The sequence below is a fragment of the Mesoplodon mirus genome (genome assembly GCF_964341445.2).
Source record: "Mesoplodon mirus genome assembly, chromosome: 7".
Classification (NCBI taxonomy): Eukaryota; Metazoa; Chordata; class Mammalia; order Artiodactyla; family Ziphiidae; genus Mesoplodon; species Mesoplodon mirus.
In genome coordinates, this window is record NC_138983.1 from 38,783,268 (window position 1) to 38,803,425 (window position 20,158).

The 20,158-nt window shown below is 38.7% G+C and overlaps 1 protein-coding gene across 2 annotated transcripts in view; it reads left to right on the top strand.

The window, feature by feature from the left end:
- SLC36A4 (solute carrier family 36 member 4) overlaps nucleotides 1–19,017 on the top strand; it is a 59,732-nt gene extending 40,715 nt beyond the window's left edge. For both annotated transcript variants that reach the window (XM_082628464.1, XM_082628465.1), the window contains 2 exons: nucleotides 8,938–9,107; nucleotides 14,746–19,017. In XM_082628464.1, the coding sequence (XP_082484590.1) occupies nucleotides 8,938–9,107; nucleotides 14,746–15,053 (478 nt within the window). In that variant the 3' untranslated portion in view covers nucleotides 15,054–19,017. The remainder of the gene's footprint in view (nucleotides 1–8,937; nucleotides 9,108–14,745) is intronic.
- Nucleotides 19,018–20,158: the final 1,141 nt, after the last annotated feature.

Here is a 20,158-nt window from a genome sequence, read left to right on the forward strand (position 1 = left end):
TGTTAGTATTTGCCTTATGTATTGAGGTGCTCCTATGTTGGGTGCATAAATATTTACAATTGTTATATCTTCTTCTTGGATCGATCCCTTGATCATTATGTAGTGTCCTTCTTTGTCTCTTCTAGTAGTCCTTATTTTAAAGTCTATTTTGTCTGATATGAGAATTGCTACTCCAGCTTTCTTTTGGTTTCCATTTGCATGGAATATCTTTTTCCATCCCCTTACTTTCAGTCTGTATGTGTCTCTAGGTCTGAAGTGGGTCTCTTGTAGACAGCATATAGATGGGTCTTGTTTTTGTATCCATTCAGCCACTCTGTGTCTTTTGGTGGGAGCATTTAGTCCATTTACATTTAAGGTAATTATCGATATGTATGTTCCTATTCCCATTTTCTTAATTGTTTTGGGTTCATTATTGTAGGTCTTTTACTTCTGTTGTGTTTCTTGCCTAGATAAGTTCCTTTAGCATTTGTTGTAAAGCTGGTTTGGTGGTGCTGAACTCTCTCAGCTTTTGCTTGTCTGTAAACGTTTTAATTTCTCCATCAAATCTGAATGAGATCCTTGCTGGGTAGAGTAATCTTGGTTGCAGGTTTTTCTCCTTCATCACTTTAAGTATGTCCTGCCACTCCCTTCTGGCTTGTAGAGTTTCTGCTGAGAGATCAGCTGTTATTCTGATGGGGATTCCCTTGTGTGTTATTTGTTGTTTTTGCCTTGCTGCTTTTAATATGATTTCTTTGTGTTTAATTTTTGACAGTTTGATTAATATGTGTCTTGGCGTATTTCTCCTTGGATTTATTCTGTATGGGACTCTCTGTGCGTCCTGGACTTGATTAACTATTTCCTTTCCCATATTAGGGAAGTTTTCAACTATAATCTCTTCAAATATTTTCTCAGTCCCTTTCTTTTTCTCTTCTTCTTCTGGAACCCCTATAATTCGAATGTTGGTGCGTTTAATGTTGTCCCAGAGGTCTCTGAGACTGTCCTCTGTTCTTTTCATTCTTTTTTCTTTATTTTGCTCTGCAGCAGTTATTTCCACTATTTTATCTTCCACCTCACTTATCCGTTCTTCTGCCTCAGTTATTCTGCTATTGATCCCATCTAGAGTATTTTTTATTTCATGTATTGTGTTTTTAATCGATGCTTGATTCATCTTTAGTTCTTCTAGGTCCTTGTTAACTGTTTCTTGCATTTTGTCTATTCTATTTCCAAGATTTTGTATCTGGGAAATAGAATCTTGGATCATCTTTACCATCATTATTCTGAATTCTTTTTCAGGTAGAGTGCCTATTACCTCTTCATTTGTTAGGTCTGGTGGGTTTTTATCTTGCTCCTTCTCCTGCTGTGTGTTTTTCTGTCTTCTCATTTTGCTTATGTTACTGTGTTTGGGGTCTCCTTTTTGCAGGCTGCAGGTTCGTAGTTCCTGTTGTTTTTGGTGTCTGTCCCCAGTGGCTAAGGTTGGTTTAGTGGGTTGTGTAGGCTTCCTAGTGGAGGGGACTAGTGCCTGTGTTCTGGTGGATGAGGCTGGATCTTGTCTTTCTGGTGGGCAGGTCCACGTCTGGTGGTGTGTTTTGGGGTGTCTGTGGACTTTTTATGATTTTAGGCCACCTCTCTGCTAATGGGTGGCGTTGTGTTCCTGTCTTGCTAGTTGTTTGGCTTAGGGTGTCCAGCACTGTAGCCTGCTGGTCGTTGAGTGAAGCTGGGTGCTGGTGTTGAGATGGAGATCTCTGGAAGATTTTCGCCGTTTGATATTATGTGGAGCTGGGAGGTCTCTTGTGGACCAGTGTCCTGAAGTTGGCTCTCCCACCTCAGAGGCACAGCACTGACTCCGGGCTCCTCAATTTGGGATGATGTGTTGTCTATTCATGTATTCCACAGATGCAGGGTACATCAAGTTGATTGTGGAGCTTTAATCCGCTGCTTCTGAGGCTGCTGGGAGAGGTTTCCCTTTCTCTTCTTTGTTCTCACAGCTCCTAGGTCTCAGCTTTGGATTTGGCCCCGCCTCTGCGTGTAGGTCGCCGGAGGGCGTCTGTTCTTCGCTCAGATAGGACAGGGTTAAAGGAGCAGCCTCTTCGGGGACTCTGGCTCACTCAGGCCGGGAGGGAGGGAGGGGCAGGGAGTGCGGGGCGAGCCTGCAGCGGCAGAGGTCGGCGTGACGTTGCACCAGCCCGAGGCGCGCCGTGCGTTCTCCCAGGGAAGCCGCCCCTGGATCCCGGGACCCCGGCAGTGGCGGGCTGCACAGGCTCCCGGAAGGGCGGTGTGGGCAGTGACCTGCGCTCGCACACAGGCTTCTTGGCGGCGGCAGCAGCAGCCCCAGCGTCCCACGCCTGTCACTGAGCTCCGCGCTTTCAGTCGCGACTCGCGCCCATCCGTGGAGCCCCTTTAAGCAGCGCTCTTAATCCCCTCTCCTCGCGCACCAGGAAACCAAGAGGGAAGAAAAAGTCTCTTGCCTCTTCGGCAGCTCCAGAGTTTTCCCGGACTCCCTCCCGGCTAGCTGTGGCACATTAGCCCCCTTCAGGCTGAGTTCTCGCCACCAGCCCCAGTCCTCTCCCTGCGCTCTGACCGAAGCCCGAGCCTCAGCTTCCAGCGCTGCGTGCCCCGGCGGGCGAGCAGACAAGCCTCTCGGGCTGGTGAGTGCTGCTCGGCACCGATCCTCTGTGTGCGGATCTCTCCGCTTTGCCCTACCCAGGTATGTGGGGAGTTTCTTGCCTTTTGGGAGGTCTGGGGTCTTCTGCCAGCGTTCAGTAGGTGTTCTGTAGGAGTTGTTCCACGTGTAGCTGTATTTCTGGTGTATCCGTGGGGAGGAAGGTGATCTCCGCGTCTTACTCTTCCGCCATCTTACCCGGAAGTCCTCTGGCCTGTAGTTTTCTTGGTGACATCCTTGCCTGGGTTTGGTATCAAGGTGATGGTGGCCTCGTGGAATGAGTTTGGGAGTGTTCCTTCCTCTGATATTGTTTGGAAGAGTTTGAGAAGGATGGGTGTTAGCTCTTCTCTAAATGTTTGATAGAATTCGCCTGTGAAGCCATCTGGTCCTGGGCTTTTGTTTGTTGGAAGATTTTTTATCACAGTTTCAATTTCAGTGCTTGTGATTGGTCTATTCATATTTTCTATTTCTTCCTGATTCAGTCTTGGCAGGTTGTGCATTTCTAAGAATTTGTCCATTTCTTCCAGGTTGTCCATTTTATTGGCATAGAGTTGCTTGTAGTAATCTCTCATGATCTTTTGTATTTCTGCAGTGTCAGTTGTTACTTCTCCTTTTTCATTTCTAATTCTATTGATTTGAGTCTTCTCCCTTCTTTTCTTGATGAGTCTGGCTAATGGTTTGTCAATTTTGTTTATCTTCTCAAAGAACCAGCTTTTAGTTTGGTTGATCTTTGCTATTGTTTCCTTCATTTCTTTTTCATTTATTTCTGATCTGATCTTTATGATTTCTTTCCTTCTGCTAACTTTGGGGGTCTTTTGTTCTTCTTTCTCTAATTGCTTTAGGTGCAGAGTCAGGTTATTTACTCGAGATGTTTCCTGTTTCTTAAGGTGGGATTTTATTGCTATAAACTTTCCCCTTAGAACTGCTTTTGCTGCGTCCCATAGGTTTTGGGTCGTCTGTCTCCATTGTCATTTGTTTCTAGGTATTTTTTAATTTCCTCTTTGACTTCTTCAGTGATCACTTCGTTATTGAGTAGTGTATTGTTTAACCTCCATGTGTTTGTATTTTTTACAGGTCTTTTCCTGTAATTGATGTCTAGTCTCATAGCATTGTGGTCGGAAAAGATACTTGATACAATTTCAATTTTCTTAAATTTACCAAGGCTTGATTTGTGACCCAAGATATGATCTATCCTGGAGAATGTTCCATGAGCACTTGAGAAAAATGTGTATTCTGTTGTTTTTGGATGGAATGTCCTATAAATATCAACTAAGTCCATCTTGTTTAATGTATCATTTAAAGCTTGTGTTTCCTTATTTATTTTCATTTTGGATGATCTGTCTATTGGTGAAAGTGGGGTGTTAAAGTCCCCTACTATGATTGTGTTACTGTCGATTTCCCCTTTTATGGCTGTTAGTATTTGCCTTATGTATTGAGGTGCTCCTATGTTGGGTGCATAAATATTTACAATTGTTATATCTTCTTCTTGGATCAATCCCTTTATCATTATGTAGTGTCCTTCTTTGTCTCTTCTAATAGTCTTTATTTTAAAGTCTATTTTGTCTGATATAAGAATTGCTACTCCAGCTTTCTTTTGGTTTCCATTTGCATGGAATATCTTTTTCCATCCCCTTACTTTCAATCTGTATGTGTCTCTAGGTCTGAAGTGGGTCTCTTGTAGACAGCATATAGATGGGTCTTGTTTTTGTATCCATTCAGCCACTCTGTGTCTTTTGGTGGGAGCATTTAGTCCATTTACATTTAAGGTAATTATTGATATGTATGTTCCTATTCCCATTTCCTTAATTGCTTTGGGTTCGTTATTGTAGGTATATTCCTTCTGTTGTGTTTCTTGCCTAGAGAAGTTCCTTTAGCATTTGTTGTAAAGCTGGTTTGGTGGTGCTGAACTCTCTCAGCTTTTGCTTGTCTGTAAAGGTTTTAATTTCTCCATCAAATCTGAATGAGATCCTTGCTGGGTAGAGTAATCTTGGTTGCAGGTTTCTCTCCTTCATCACTTTAATTATGTCCTGCCACTCCCTTCTGGCTTGTAGAGTTTCTGCTGAGAGATCAGCTGTTAACCTGATGGGGATTCCCTTGTGTGTTATTTGTTTTTTTTCCCTTGCTGCTTTTAATATGATTTCTTTGTGTTTAATTTTTGACAGTTTGATTAATATGTGTCTTGGCGTATTTCTCCTTGGATTTATTCTGTATGGGACTCTCTGTGCCTCCTGGACTTGATTAACTATTTCCTTTCCCATATTAGGGAAGTTTTCAACTATAATCTCTTCAACTATTTTCTCAGTCCCTTTCTTTTTCTCTTCTTCTTCTGGAACCCCTATAATTCGAATGTTGGTGCGTTTAATGTTGTCCCAGAGGTCTCTGAGACTGTCCTCTGTTCTTTTCATTCTTTTTTCTTTATTTTGCTCTGCAGCAGTTATTTCCACTATTTTATCTTCCACCTCACTTATCCGTTCTTCTGCCTCAGTTATTCTGCTATTGATCCCATCTAGAGTATTTTTCATTTCATTTATTGTGTTTTTAATCGATGCTTGATTCATCTTTAGTTCTTCTAGGTCCTTGTTAACTGTTTCTTGCATTTTGTCTATTCTATTTCCAAGATTTTGGATCTTGGAAATAGAATCTTGGATCAGCTTTACTATCATTATTCTGAATTCTTTTTCAGGTAGAGTGCCTATTACCTCTTCATTTGTTAGGTCTGGTGGGTTTTTATCTTGCTCCTTCACCTGCTGTGTGTTTTTCTGCCTTCTCATTTTGCTTATGTTACTGTGTTTGGGGTCTCCTTTTTGCAGGCTGCAGATTTGTAGTTCCCATTGTTTTTGGTGTCTGTCCCCAGTGGCTAAGGTTGTTTCAGTAGGTTGTGTAGGCTTCCTGGTGGGGGGGACTAATGCCTGTGTTCTGGTGGTTGAGGCTCGATCTTGTCTTTCTGGTGGACAGGTCCACGTCTGGTGGTGTGTTTTGGGGTGCCTGTGGCCTTATTATGTTTTTAGGTAGCCTCTCTGCTAATGGGTGGGGTTGTGTTCCTGCCTTGCTAGTTGCTTGGCATAGGGTGACCAGCACTGTAGCTTGCTGGTCGTTGACTGAAGCTGGGTGCTGGTGTTGAGATGGAGATCTCTGGGAGATTTTCGCTGCTTGATATTATGTGGAGCTGGGAGGTCTCTTGTGGACCCGTGTCCTGAAGTTGCCTCTCCCACTTCAGAGGCACAGCACTGACTCCTGGCTGCAGCACCAAGAGCCTTTCATCTACCCGGCTCAGAATAAAAGGGAGAAAAAGTAGAAAGAAAGAATTAGTAGAAGAAAGAAAGAGAGAGGGAAAGAAAGGAAGAAGGGAAGAAAGGAAGGAAGGAAGAAAGAAAGGAGGGAGGGAGGGAGGAGGGATGGAAAGAAAGAAAGGAGGGGGGGAGCGAGGAATGAAAGCAAAAGGAAGAGTGAATGGAAGAAGGGAGGGAGGGAGGGAGGAAGGAACGAAAGAAAGAAAGAAAGGAGGGAGGGAGGGAGGAAGGAAAGAAAAAGAAAGTGGGAAGAAGAAGGGTGGGAGGGCGGGAGGGAGGAAAGAAAAAGAAAGAAGGAAAGGAGGAGCGGAGGGAGGGAGGGAGGAAGGGAAGGTAGGAAAAAAAGAAAGAGCAGGTAAAGTAAAATAGAATAAAGTATGAAATATAGTAGCGTTATTAAAATTAAAAAGTAATTATTGAAAAAAAAAACGGACAGATAGAACCCTGGGACATATGGTGGAAGCAAAGCTATACAGAGAGAATCTTACACAGAAGATTACACATACACATTCACTAAAAGAGAGCAGGGGGAAAAATCAAAAATCTTGCTCTCCAAGTCCACCTCCTCAATTTGGGATAATTCGTTGTAAAAAGAGGAAAAGAGGGGAAAGTCTTAAATGTTGTCCTCAAAGTCCACTTCCTCAATTTGGGATGATTCGCTGTCCATTCATGCGCTCCACAGACGCAGGGCACATCAAATGGACCGTGGAGCTTTAATCCGCTGCCTCCGAGGCTGCACAGAGAGATTTCCCTGTCTCTGCTCTCACAGCTCCCGGGTCTCAGCCTTGGACCTGGCCCCGCCTCTGCGCGTAGGTCGCCGGAGGGCGTCCGTTCTTCGCTCAGACAGGACGGGTTTAAAGGAGCCGCTGATTCGGGGGCTCTGGCTCACTCAGGCAGAGGGGAGGGAGGGGCGCGCAGTGTGGGGCGGGCCTGCGGCGGCAGAGGCCGGTGTGACGTTGCAGCAGCCCGAGGCGCTCCGTGCGCTTTCCCGGGAAAGCCGTCCCCGGGTCCCGGGACCCCGGCAGTGGCGGGGTGCACAGGCCCCCCGGAAGGCGGGGCGGACAGTGACCCGCGCTCGCACACAGGCCCTGCGGCGGCGGCGGCGGCAGCAGCAGCAGCCCCAGCGTCCCACGCCCGTCTCCGAGGTCCGCGCCTTTAGCCGCGGCTCGCGCCTGTCTCCGGCGCTTCCCCAAGCAGCCCTCTTAAAGCCCTCTCCTCGCGCACCAGGACACAAAAGGGAAAAAAGTCTCTTGCCTCTTCGGCAGCTCCAGACCCTTTCCCCGGACTCCCTCCTGGCTAGCCGTGGTGCACTAACCCCTTCAGGCTCTCTTCCTGCCGCCAGCCCCAGTCCTCTCCCTGCGCTCCGACTGAAACCCGATACCCGAGCCTCAGCTCCCAGCCCCGCCTGCCCCGGCGGCCAAGCAGACAAGCCTCTCTGGCTGGTGTGTGCCTGAGGGCACCGATCCTCTGTGCCGGAATCTCTCCGCTTTGCCCTCCACACCCCTATTGCTGTGCTCTCCTCCGCTACTCCGAAGCTTTCCCCCTCCGCCACCTGCAGTCTCCGCCCGCGAAGGGGCTTGTAGTGTGTGGAAACCTTTCCTCCTTCACGGCTCCCTCCCACTGGTGCAGGTCCCGTCCCTATCCTATTGTCTCTGTTTATTCTTTTTTTCTTTTGCCCTACCCAGGTATGTGGGGAGTTTCTTGCCTTTTGCGGGGTCTGAGGTCTTCTGTCAGCGTTCAGTAGGTGTTCTGTAGGAGTTGTTCCACGTGTAGTTGAATTTCTGATGTATCTGTGGGGAGGAAGGTGATCTCCGCGTCTTACTCTTCCGCCATCTTCCCAAGCTCTCCAATTATACTTTTAAGTAATTATATATATCATTATACATAATGATATATGTTTAGATATATTGGTAATCATATTTTTAAAACATGTAAGTTAAAATATAATTAGAAAAAAAGGAATGTTGTAATAATAAACTGATAAGAATATTCATTTAATTCTCCACAATTACATATCAGAGTATATGAAGCAATCTTTTGGTTATTTTGTACATTTCAATAGCTTGACCATTTATGTTTAAGCATCAAGCTGAGAAATATATCTTGAATCATTTTAATATTAAGATCGTATTGTTGCTGGCCCTAAGGCATTCCTTCTTGCCTTAATTATGCTGTTTGTAGTATTTCCAAATCTATTTCTCTCTCTTTTTTTTTTTTTTTACAATTTTTTCACTTTGTATTTTGGGGACTTCATTTTTTTTTAATATCTTTATTGGAGTATAATTACTTTACAACGTTGTATTAGTTTCTGCTATATAACAAAGTGAATCAGCTATATGTATACATATATCCCCATATCCCCTCCCTCAAATCTATTTCTACTCAGCTTTCTTCCTTCCTCCTTCACTCGTATGATGAATACATTATAGAAGGAAACTTATTGAATTCCTTCTTGCTTGACGACAGTTTAGGAAACTGTTTATAATCTTGACATCTAAGTGATACCATGCAGTATTTGTCTTTCTCGGGCTTATTTCACTTAGCATAATGCCTGCCAGGTTCATGCATGTTGTTGTCTTAATATGAATCTAACTTTCTTTTTCTTTTTAATGAATCAAATAAACAGAGAATAGATTGGTGGTTGCCAGGGGCTGGTGGATGGGGAAGAAGAGGAGAGTTTGGTAAAAGGGTACAAATTTTCGGTTAAAAGGTGAATAAGGTCTGAGGATCTAATGTATAACATGGTGACTGTGGTTGATATGTGTTATATAATTGAAATTGCCAAGAGAGTAGAATCAAAGTGTTATTGCCAAAACGGAAAAAAAAGGCAAATATGTGAGGTGATGGATATGTTTGTTAATTAACTCAGTTGTGGGAATTCTTTCACAATGTATACATATATCAAATCATCATGTTGTGGACTTTAAGTGTATTATAATTTTATTGGTCAGTCATACCTCAATAAAGCTGGAAATAAAAGAATGACTAAATTTTGGAATTTTTTAACAGGTTATATCAATCAGTGAAAATTCTCTATTCCTTCGGCATCTTTGTGACATATTCAATTCAGTTCTATGTTCCAGCAGAGATAATTATCCCTGTGATCACATCCAAATTTCATGCTAAAAGGAAGCAAATCTGTGAATTTGCAATAAGGGCCTTCTTGGTTACTATTACTTGTAAGTATCACTGCATATTTATAGCATAATGATTTTTATTGTTGAATTTCTTATAATGAAGCTACTTAAAAGTTTATTTTTTATATTTTTAAAACAATTTTGTTCACCTAGCTGGGATACATTTTGGTTTAAAATTCTGTTATTCTATAGCTATAGAAGGAAAACACAAACTAGCTCCTATCACACTTAAAACAACTAATCAAATTATTATTTTGGAAATGACCTCACTCATAATTGAAATATATTTAAATCAGATGCATAAACGACCCCTTATATTATTGATACACATTTTACTTTGGTTTTCTAGTTTTCCTCAACTTTTTTGTATCTGTTAACTTTTGTATATTTAACATTTTAACTCTCCATGTCTACCTATATGAATGCGTTTTTTTCTGTTTTGGTCTTTAATAATTTCAGTGGCTTATTTTACTTATTATTTGAAGGAGTGTATATAATCTCTTATTAAAGTTTCATATTGTAGAATGCCTCCACAAGGTAGAATTAAGGATGGAGGCTCGTGGAGAGGGAGCTTGAGTTTGGGATAGTGGAAAGAGTATGAGTTTTACAGTCACACTGAACTGACGGTTCAAACTCAGGCCTCCCACTTACTTGCTGGTGTCTTTAGGTAAGTTACAAACCACCTTTGAGTCCTTCTTTCCTCAACTGTGAAATGAAGATAAGACATTTAAAAATATTAACAAAGTAGTTAGAAATTATTGTTTTATTGTCACCGCTTTTACGATAATCTCAAATAGAAAGATGACTGCAACACTGAACTAACTAATGGGATTGCTTAGAATGATACCAGGGACCAGATTACTAGGGATTTTGGGGAACAAGCAGCTTTGGAAATTCTATAGAAGATGTGAATAACCATCTTGGCCCACTCAAGGTTAGAGAATGGTAGAACTAGAAATTCTGGGCAACTCTGTAAATTACATTGAGCAGCTTGGGGTGGAGCTTATGCCTAGATTTAAAGAATTGCGTGTATTACATTGTGTTCAAAGAAAAAGCAAAACTGGGAAAATTAGATAAAACTTATTTTTCAAAGTAATCCTTTAAATGAAATAAGTAAACTAATAAGGGAAATCACATTGAGGAATGACATCAATAAGCCCATACTTTGATGACTCATGAAATATTCAGGAGGAGAAAGTTATTTTAAAACATTTTGGAATATTTTTTACACATTGCTTTTATTGACATTTTGACAACTACTAAATACAAAGACTTATTTCGGTCCAAGTCCTTTTATCAGTAGATGTAAGACAGTTCTATTCTGATAGTATGTCTCCTTTTAGAGTTAGTTACTGAATTTTAATAACTTCATCTGTTTCTGCACATTGACTGCTGTCGTTATGTTGAGCTGCCTGTCTGCTGAGGTACAGACCATACTGCACATCTGTTACCAGGGTTTATTCCCAGAAGCCAAGGCTTTTCCTCAAGAGCTGAGTTCATGTCACAGAGGATGGCATTTTTCTTTGCTGCTTTCTTTCTTTTAGTTAAAAATAGGTAAACCTACTTAACCATATATGAGGGTTATATTTACAGCATACTTTGAACAAAGAGAACACAAACCATGCCATATTCTGTCCTACTTCACTGAAACACATCATTGGACACTGAGCTTCACTTACGTCTTTGTCCCATCCTTCCAAATTAAAGTAAAAGCCAACTGATATTCATGACAGGACTGTTTTGAATCTGTTCTCCAAAGCACTTGAAAAGGTTCTGGGTCAGGCTCTTTATTGATGAATGCGTGGAGAGCTGATGGGACCTTGTCACATCTGTAGAGCAGGCAGTGCAGCACTAGCAATGAGAGTGGAGGCTCAGCTGGGTTTGCATGTTTCAGCGTTCCATAATCCTTTCCAAGTACTGAATCCACTTTTACAGGATGGGTCTTCAAAGTAGTGGGCTCATCAGCTTGGATTATACTGGTTATGTCCAAGTCTCCATTTAGTATTTGAATCACCATTTCACAGTATCTTCTTGGTGGAACTCAAAAGCTTGAAAGGATAGTCAGACTCTTCCTGCATGTTCCCTGTAGGCACTTACCTGCTAGATAAGCATCGTACAGGTAAGGGAGAAGAGTGGATAGAAACTGGCCAAAGGCCCCCTTGGACTACAATAAATGCCTTTTATTTTAAAAGCAGACCTGTAGAAAAAGCTGTTAAATTTTGATTTGACACGAGTATTTTGATTCCCTGTTTGAATTGAACCTACAAAATATGTTAAATACTGCTTATTTCTGTAATTGTCCAATTCATTGATACTTCTACTATTTCTAATTTGAAAAGCCCTTGGATTTGAGAGTATGCTTTCTACTCTTAGTAAACTATGACCACATAAAGCATAAATCTTTGGTAGTTTGTAGAATACTAAGAAAACATACTAAAATCCTTCATTTAAGTTAGTTGTCACTGCAGATGAGAAAAAGTACCATTCTGTACCCTAATATTCTATCTTAAGAGTCAGTAGGTATATGGAGAGGACCATTCACTCTTTGTGTAATTAAAATTTATGTGCTAGAGTGTTTCTCACAGTTTTGTTGTTGATGTTACAGTATCAAGCATTTTATTTTATTTTTCTGATATATCTGCTTTCACCATTTAGATGCAAACAAATGGACCTAAATAGGCTTTTTATCATGTTAGAGGAAACTTTGTACCTTAAGGATACATTCTTTTTCTCTATAATATAGTTTTGGGAAATACTGGATAAGCTTAATTAGTACTTAATAGGTATATTAACTGTCTGTAAATGATATGGGGCAACCTATTTATAGTAATCCTATAGCGAATATTTGTAATGAATAAACTATCCTTATCCCAAGCTTTCCTTTGACTTACTGTTTTTGTGATTTTTGAGTTCTTCTATGTTGGATTTGCCTAAAGTGTATACATTTCTCATCCTTGTCTAACTAATAACGTTATCAAATAACGTTTCAAGCCATTTTTACTCGCAAATATCTATTGGTTATATAACATTTAAAGAATGACTTTAATCAATAAATTTCATGATTCAAAGGTGTTTGATAAGTGGAATTTTAGTCTGAATGAATAAATTCTAAAATACTATAGTGTTCCTCTGCATGGTTTTCCAACATTTCACTTGATTTACTAGTAACAGATTGGATTATTGGAAAACACTAATGATGAAAAATAGATTCCATTCTTCAGATGGCAAAGTTGTAGTCATGTTTGTATGGTTGTCCTTTTAAATACTACCACCTACTATAAGTAGATGAAGCATGTTTCCACAAAATGGATATAGTCAATGAATTTTGAGGTTCTAATTGGGTTTGAGAGTTATACTTTATAGTTCCCTTGAGAGAAATGTTAAAAGGATGTAGCACGCATCCATTAAACAGGGGTCCACTTTATAAAGTATTTCTAGTTTAGAGTTCCAACTTCTTCAAATTCAGTTGTTTTACTTAGGCAGGTTTCTTGTACTTCAGGTGTACTTGTAGGTGTGCAGCTAGATTTATGATTTCAAAATAATTTTTAGGGTTTTAGCTTTCATAATAATTTAAATAAAAAAGTGGTAAATAATAATGTGTGGTTCTAAGAAATGTGGTGGTTCCAAATTAATCCCACATCCTCCCATAAAACATCGAGGGCCACAAAGAGAATAGGGGAGGGGAGAAAACCATAAACTGAAAATTAAGAAGCAGAGAAGCCAGTAGACTGCAAACTCAAGACTTAATTACAAAGAGCATGAATTAAATTGTATATATACCACAGAAATTTCAGTAAGAGACAAAGACAGAAAAAAGAAAAGCAAAAGGAGGTAAACTTAGAAATAAAAGAGAGGGATAACAAAGGTTGGAGAGAAAACTGGTACCTTTTGAAGACAAGTAAAAGAAAGCCAACACATACATAATTAGAGTCCTCACAGCTGGAACTGTGGTTACATAGTCACCTTTGGTGGCAGTGGTGATATAGTTGTCACAGCTTTCATGTGAGCAAACTCAGCTGTTATTTCTGATGGCAACTCCAACCCTCAACAAATCATTTAATGAACCATCTAAGGACAATTTAGAGAAAGAATATGAGTCTTTTTTTAAAAATTTATTTTATTTATTTATTTTTGGCTGTGTTGGGTCTTCGTTGCTGTGTGTGGGCTTTCTCTAGTTGCGGCGAGTGGGGCTACTCTTCGTTGCAGTGCGCGGGCTTCTCATTGAGGTGGTTTATCTTGTTGTGGAGCACAGGCTCTAGGCACGTGGGCTTCAGTAGTTGTCACACGCGGGCTCTAGAGTGCAGGCTCAGTAGTTGTGGCACACGGGCTTAGTTGCTCCATGGCATGTGGGATCTTCCCGGACCAGGGCTGGAGCCCATGTCCCCTGCATTGGCAAACGAATTCTTAACCACTGAGCCACCAGGGAAGTCCCTAATATAAGTCTTGATTTTTGCAAACCTTCTGTTGATATTTGGTAATATAAAGATAAAGATCAAGAAAGTGCCAGATCAAAACTTGCAGAAGACTTGATGGTAGCTTGGACTAAAATTCTGTTGACAATAATGGTACATTATTATTTTTTAACTTTTCATTTTGAAATAACTTAGAAAAGTTGTAAAAGAAAGTAGAATTACCATAAGCCCTTTACTCAGTTTCCTCTAATGTTGTCAGCTTACATACCACAGAATAGTTAAGGAAATTAACATTAATACAATGCTGTTAACTAATCGACCTTATTTTGATTTTGCCAATTTTCCCACTGATACCCTTTTTCTGATCAAGGAGCCAATCCAAGGTCCCACCTGAATTTAGTTGTCATGTCTACTTAGTCTCCTCCAGTCTTGACAGTTATCTTTTTTTATCTCTCTTTATTTACCTTGATGTCTTTGAAGTGTCAGTAATTTTGCAGAATTTCCTTCAGTGTAGATTTGTGTGATGCTTTCTTATGATTAGGTTGAAGTTAAGCATTTTTAACAAGAATGCCACAGGTGATGCTTTGCACTTCTCAATACATCACATCGTGGCATCAATATTTCTTATTACTGGTGATGTTAACTTTGATCACTTGGTTAAGGTGGTGTCTGTCAGATGTCTCCACTGTAAAGGTACTCTTTTTCCCTTTATAATTGATAAATATCTTGTAGGGATATATCCTGTTCTCATACAGTTTTTGCCCACTAATTCTAGCATCCTTCAGCGACTTTTCCTGCAACAGTTATTACCGTGGTGTTTGCTTAATAATGATTTTCTGTTTCCATTGTTTCTTCTATTTTGGTTAATTGGAATTCTAATGTAAGGAATAGCTATCTCTTCTCTCTCATTTATTTAATGATTTATTTATATCACACCACCCCAGGTTTTGTGCTTTATAGAATGAGCTATATGGCAGAGTAATGAAAATACATTCTTCACCCAGAATTTCATAGCAAAAATTAAAAGTCGTTTATGTAAGAAACTCTGTTGATAAGTCAAAGTCCGAGAAATATCACTTACTGTTTTGGTTTCTTTCTTTGTTTTCTTTTTTAGCTCAGAACAGAATATGGCAGATTCTTCCACAAGCAATAGTTTAGTAGTGCCTACTTGCATCAACTAATTTTAATGTAGTGAATGTATCTACAGTTAGTATTCATGTAAGTATTAAATATTTACAGAAGAAAAATTTGTATTTTCAATTTTCTAGGTGCTGGAGCGATTCTGATTCCTCGTTTAGACATTGTGATTTCCTTCGTCGGAGCTGTGAGCAGCAGCACATTGGCCCTGATCCTACCGCCTCTGGTTGAAATTCTTACATTTTCTAAGGAACACTACAATATATGGATGATCCTGAAAAATATTTCTATTGCGTTCACTGGAGTTGTTGGTTTCTTGTTAGGTGCATATGTGACTATTGAAGAAATTATTTATCCTACTGCCAAAGTTTTCGCTGGCACTCCACAAAGTTCCTCTTTAAATTTGAATTCTACATGCTTTACATCTGGTTTGAAATAGTAGAAGCAGAATTATGAGTCTCAAGTCTGAAAATGAGGAAAATAAGAACCATTAGAACACATTGCCATACACTTAAAAACCGTTTTCTTTCGGCACAACATTGATATTTTGGCAGTGAATTATAATTCTTTACCAATACTGATAAACTACGACGGACTCGTGGTTTTAAGTATTAGCAGCAATTTCAAAAATTTTAGTTCTGAAAATTGAAAAAATTAAAATGTTAAAAAAATTAAAGAACGAAAATGCTTCTGTTATTCTTCTCTCAATCAAATACTTTAACGAGGATTCTCTCTTTTACCTCCATGCTACTCTATTGCCACCCAGTTGAGGAGAGAACAGGATTTCAACAATAAGAGAATTAAAGAAGTATAGGTGACTAAAATCTGACCATCCCAATGAATTTTAAAGTATACTTTGTATATAATGTAGAAATATCTTGATTATGTTTTTATTAGGGAGCCAAATACTTATGTTTTACCCGTGGAAGTTTAGAAAACTCTCATTAGCCATAATGTAAGAATCAGAAAATCCCCCAAACCAGAATTATTTTTACACTATTCTGTAATGGTAGCTGATCTTCATAATGAAAACCAAAAGGCACTGTGCAAGATTCTGACTTAGTGTTTCAGCCAAATTTGAGAGACTTTAAAAGTTATCCAGTACATATTCCCTTGTTTTTTTTACCTGAGGAAATGGATACCCAGAATGGTTAAGTAACTTGATCAAGACCACTCAGCCTTGAGATGAAGAGAACCTGATCTTTTGATTCCCAGTCCAGGATTTTTTTATCTTTCACTTCACATCCTAGAAAAAGAATAAATTATGTTGTTTAACTTTAGTATTAAGTCTGTTTAATTATATTTCAATATTTTGTAAGTCATGATCTTTGACAAGTATATGTGACCTGAGCAGAAAGGGAACTCTAAAAAGCCTGCACTACGGCCATGTAAGCCTCAACATGGGAAAGAAACAATGCTTTTTAAACAGAATAGAAATGCCTTGCTGGTTTAACTGCAGGCTGGTAGAAGGTGCCCAGCTGTCCTGTCTGTGGATTCAGCTCTCCTTATTGTTTGTTTCTTTCTAGGTTTGTAGGCACTATCTTTCCTAATGGCAAAAAATAGAGATCTGACACAATACAGGACTTGTGTACTCTTTTTGGCCTCATGGCTTTCCTTATCATAACCTTCCATTGATCTGAATGGGCAGAATAAGAGAAAGATTCAGGCCTAGGAAAAAATCAAGACAATAATAAACTCTCTGCTAGATACTGAGACACTCCAGGCTTCTTCCAGAGAAATACCTTTTATTCCTCCATATTCTTCAAGCCCAGTTATTAACCAAAACAAAGAATCTCAGTGGGCATGGAATATAAAAATGGTTAAGTTTAAAACTAAGAATCTTGATTTTTTTTTAATTCATACTCTAAAACTCATCGAACTTTTTAGTCAGGTTGGTGATACTCTAATTTGTAATACTGTAAGATATCACCAAGATCACAGTAGTGTATATATTCTATATTTTTATACGTAAATGTTAGTTCAAGTATTTTTTTGCCTACATCATTGAGTCATCAAGTATAATCCAAAGATATATCAGAAGCTTTATTTTGGTACAAATTCTTAAGAATCAAAACTTTTTGAAAAACATTTGCATTGAGAATCACCAATAATTGTTTGTGACACTTTTATGTTAAATCTGTTATGTTGAACCTTTAGTCACGGGAGAATGCGGAAGAAGTTTTAGGAAAAGTAATTGTCATTGAAACTAATGTTATATAATCTTGAATCTAAGAGTAAATTAGGTGTTTTTTAATGTATAACTTGGTATAATATGACTTGAAAAGTATTATTTAATAGAAAGCACTATTAGGTTTTTGTCAGCTGTCTTCAGATAGTACTTCTAGTCTATGTGTGATATTTTATTTTTATATTTCACCTTTGTTTATTTTCCTTATGGAATTTATCACATTTAATGAAATTTCAAATAGCTGATAATAGTAATATATAAATTTTAAATTCAATGAACAAATGTTGAGTACATTATCAACCAGGCTTCCTTAAGCAATGAGTGCATGACCTCCAGTACTCAATTCACTAAATTATCAGTACTTTAAATACAAGAGAAAAGTTGAAATGCAGGAAGGAAGAGGGGCTAAAAATGGAGAGAGCAGTTTTAATTCTTAACAAGAAATACTATTTAGATGTATAAACGCACTCTTAAGGATTTTTAATGATGTGTTTTATTTGCAAAAAATCAAGCAGTATTTTTCCTCTGAAAATTTAGTTTTAATGAGTCATAACATTTCTAAGATTCTTGGAGAAGATATTTTGATTAAACCAGCTGTTGATTTTACTTTGGGACCTGGAAAAATGAGAGTGCACCTGTCAGATTTTGTATCCAGTATCTTTGGTCCATTACATTATAGCTTAAATGACTTCAGCATTTCATCTGCCACCACAGTAAACCACCCTCCTCTCTGAAAGCTAATCAGGTGCCTACGAGCCTTTTCTACTAGTGGAGAAAAAGGAAAGCTTTATTCACCTCTGATGACCTCTGAGCTAAGTCAGTCATCACTGTTCCCTTACAGCCAAAAAGGCTTCACCAGTTTCAGAGTCAACTTGTCAAAACAGTGGCTTTCAGACCTTTTTTATTTTTTATCAGAGTATTTTCTTGTCCCCCCATGGCCAGATTTCTCCACAACTGAAGTAAGACCTAGTTTTTTCTTAGTTAAAGACAAATTGATATGGTGTTACCAAATGAAAAAAAGCACTGTGTTAGCAAGTGCTACACTATGTTTTAATTCTGTCCTGTCTGGATTCTTCTCTATTAAAACAATTTCTGCCTTTTGCCTATGTGATGCAATTAACATTTTTGTAAGCATTTTATGCAACGTGCATATTGTAAATCTCCTAACGTGGGTTGATTTCATTCACTATTTTCATAGTAGTTACAGAAAAGCTCTCTAACTGTAAAGTACTATACAAATATTAATTGGGATATTAATTGACATCCTACATTAGTGCCATGTCCAGCTGTGGACATGCTTACTGTAGCTTCCCCGTGGCATCTTCTGGGACTGACATGCCAGAGATGGCAGTACAGCAGCTTAGTACTGCATTTGTTTACTGAAAGTATGTACGCACTCCTTTCTTCATTTGAAAGGAAGAGGATACATAATAGAGCTAATGGAAATAACAAATAAAATTATGTAAGTGATACCAGTGGCTCAATGAATATGTTCTGTTGAGAGAATAATTTGGTAAAAATATAGACCATAGATACTATAAAATGAGTTTTTAAAAAATGAGTCTTTTAATCTTTTTGGCTCAACTAGCTCCCCTTCATAAGAAAATTTGAGAGACTTTGATCTAAAAGGCATAACAAGATACTTCTTAACACTAAATGACTGACTGTAATACTTAACACTTTGGCAGTATGATTAACCATAATTCATCTTATTCATGCCACTAGTGCTCACTAGGCTAAACACCTTTCTGAAAGTGGCTGGTTTTGACCTAGGGGATAAGAAAACATGCTTTAGAAATGCTGTTTATTGCCCTATGATAAAATGAAATGACAAATCACTCTCATTCTTAAAATTTTATATCAAGGTTACCTAGTTCTTATGTATACATATATACACACTCCAGTAGTCTGTGGAATTAGAGACTAATACTAATTTGCCATTTAAATTGGATCCAGGAAGGTAATTTGTTGAAAGATTACTCTGAAGATTATTCCATTAGTTTTCTTGATGAGAAATAGGAAAATATGTGTTTATACCGTGAATGAATTAAGCTATGGATTTTGGTTTTTCAAAATGATGTTTGTTTGAATGAAAACTAAATATCAGTGCACTTGAGTTAATTCTTTCTCTTTTAACTTATTTTTCTTTATAATATGAAAAAATGTCTTAAAGTACTTCTGAATTTTCAATAAAATATTATTTTGCTTGCAAATACCTTTTTAAATAAATTTTTCTTTTATAAGGTTAAATGACCTTGACAAATGTTATAAGCTAGAAAGGGCACTAGTATATTCTCATAATAACATTTTAATAAGTCTTTGCGGTTAATTCCTTGTCATGTGACCCTCAATCTTGGAAGCTGATATTATGCACTTCTGGGATTTAAGAGCAGAAGTTGACTAAAAATGAAAGTTCGGGGCTTCCCTGGTGTCGCAGTGGTTGAGAGTCCATCTGCCGATGCAGGGGACACGGGTTCGTGCCCCAGTCCGGGAAGATCCCACATGCCGCGGAGCGGCTAGGCCCGTGAGCCATGGCCGCTGAGCTTGCGTGTCCGGAGCCTGTGCTCTGCAATGAAAGAGGCCACAACAGTGAGAGGCCTGCGTACCGAAAAAAAAAAAAAAAAAAAAAAAAAAAAAGAAAGGTCGTACTCAAAACCATGACCAGAACTTCCTTCAGAGTGAATGCAGGGAGAGCAGTCTGCAGATGTTGCATCCATGAGGTCGTTTACCACTCTTTTAAGGTCAAGAATATGTACCAGTCCCATTAATACATTTTGCTTGCATTATGCCAACCCCAAATCAGAGACCATAAAGGTATTTATACTTTTACATCAATAATTCTGCTCTTTGAACTTAATAAAAGGACATACTATATAGTTCATCAGAAGAGAAAGACCCTATACCTAAAGGTGCATTGGCAACATTATGTTTAATACTGAAAAACTGAAAACAACCTAAATGTTCAACAAAAAGGAAATCATAAATTCTGATATCTTAGCAGAGCATACAATGGGGATCATATTAATTATACTAATGTTATATTGAAGATTAGTAATTTAGTAAAGAATAAATACATACAATTAGTTTTTAACTGCAGCTGTGTAAAAATATGCTTTTGGACCAAGAAAGGAGGATCGGCAGAAAGTGGAACCATAGTGCTAGGAGAAAGAGATGGGTTTTACTGTTTTTAAGTGAGTAGTTAAAGGAAGGCTGTGAGAGAAAAATAAGATTTTGAGAGAAGAACAAGGAGTTTATAAAGCTTTAGTAGTAGTAGTACATGTTCTTGTCAAGCAACAGAAGGAACATAAAGACCAAAAAAACAAAAAAACAAAAAAAACAGCCAAACAGAAAAATAC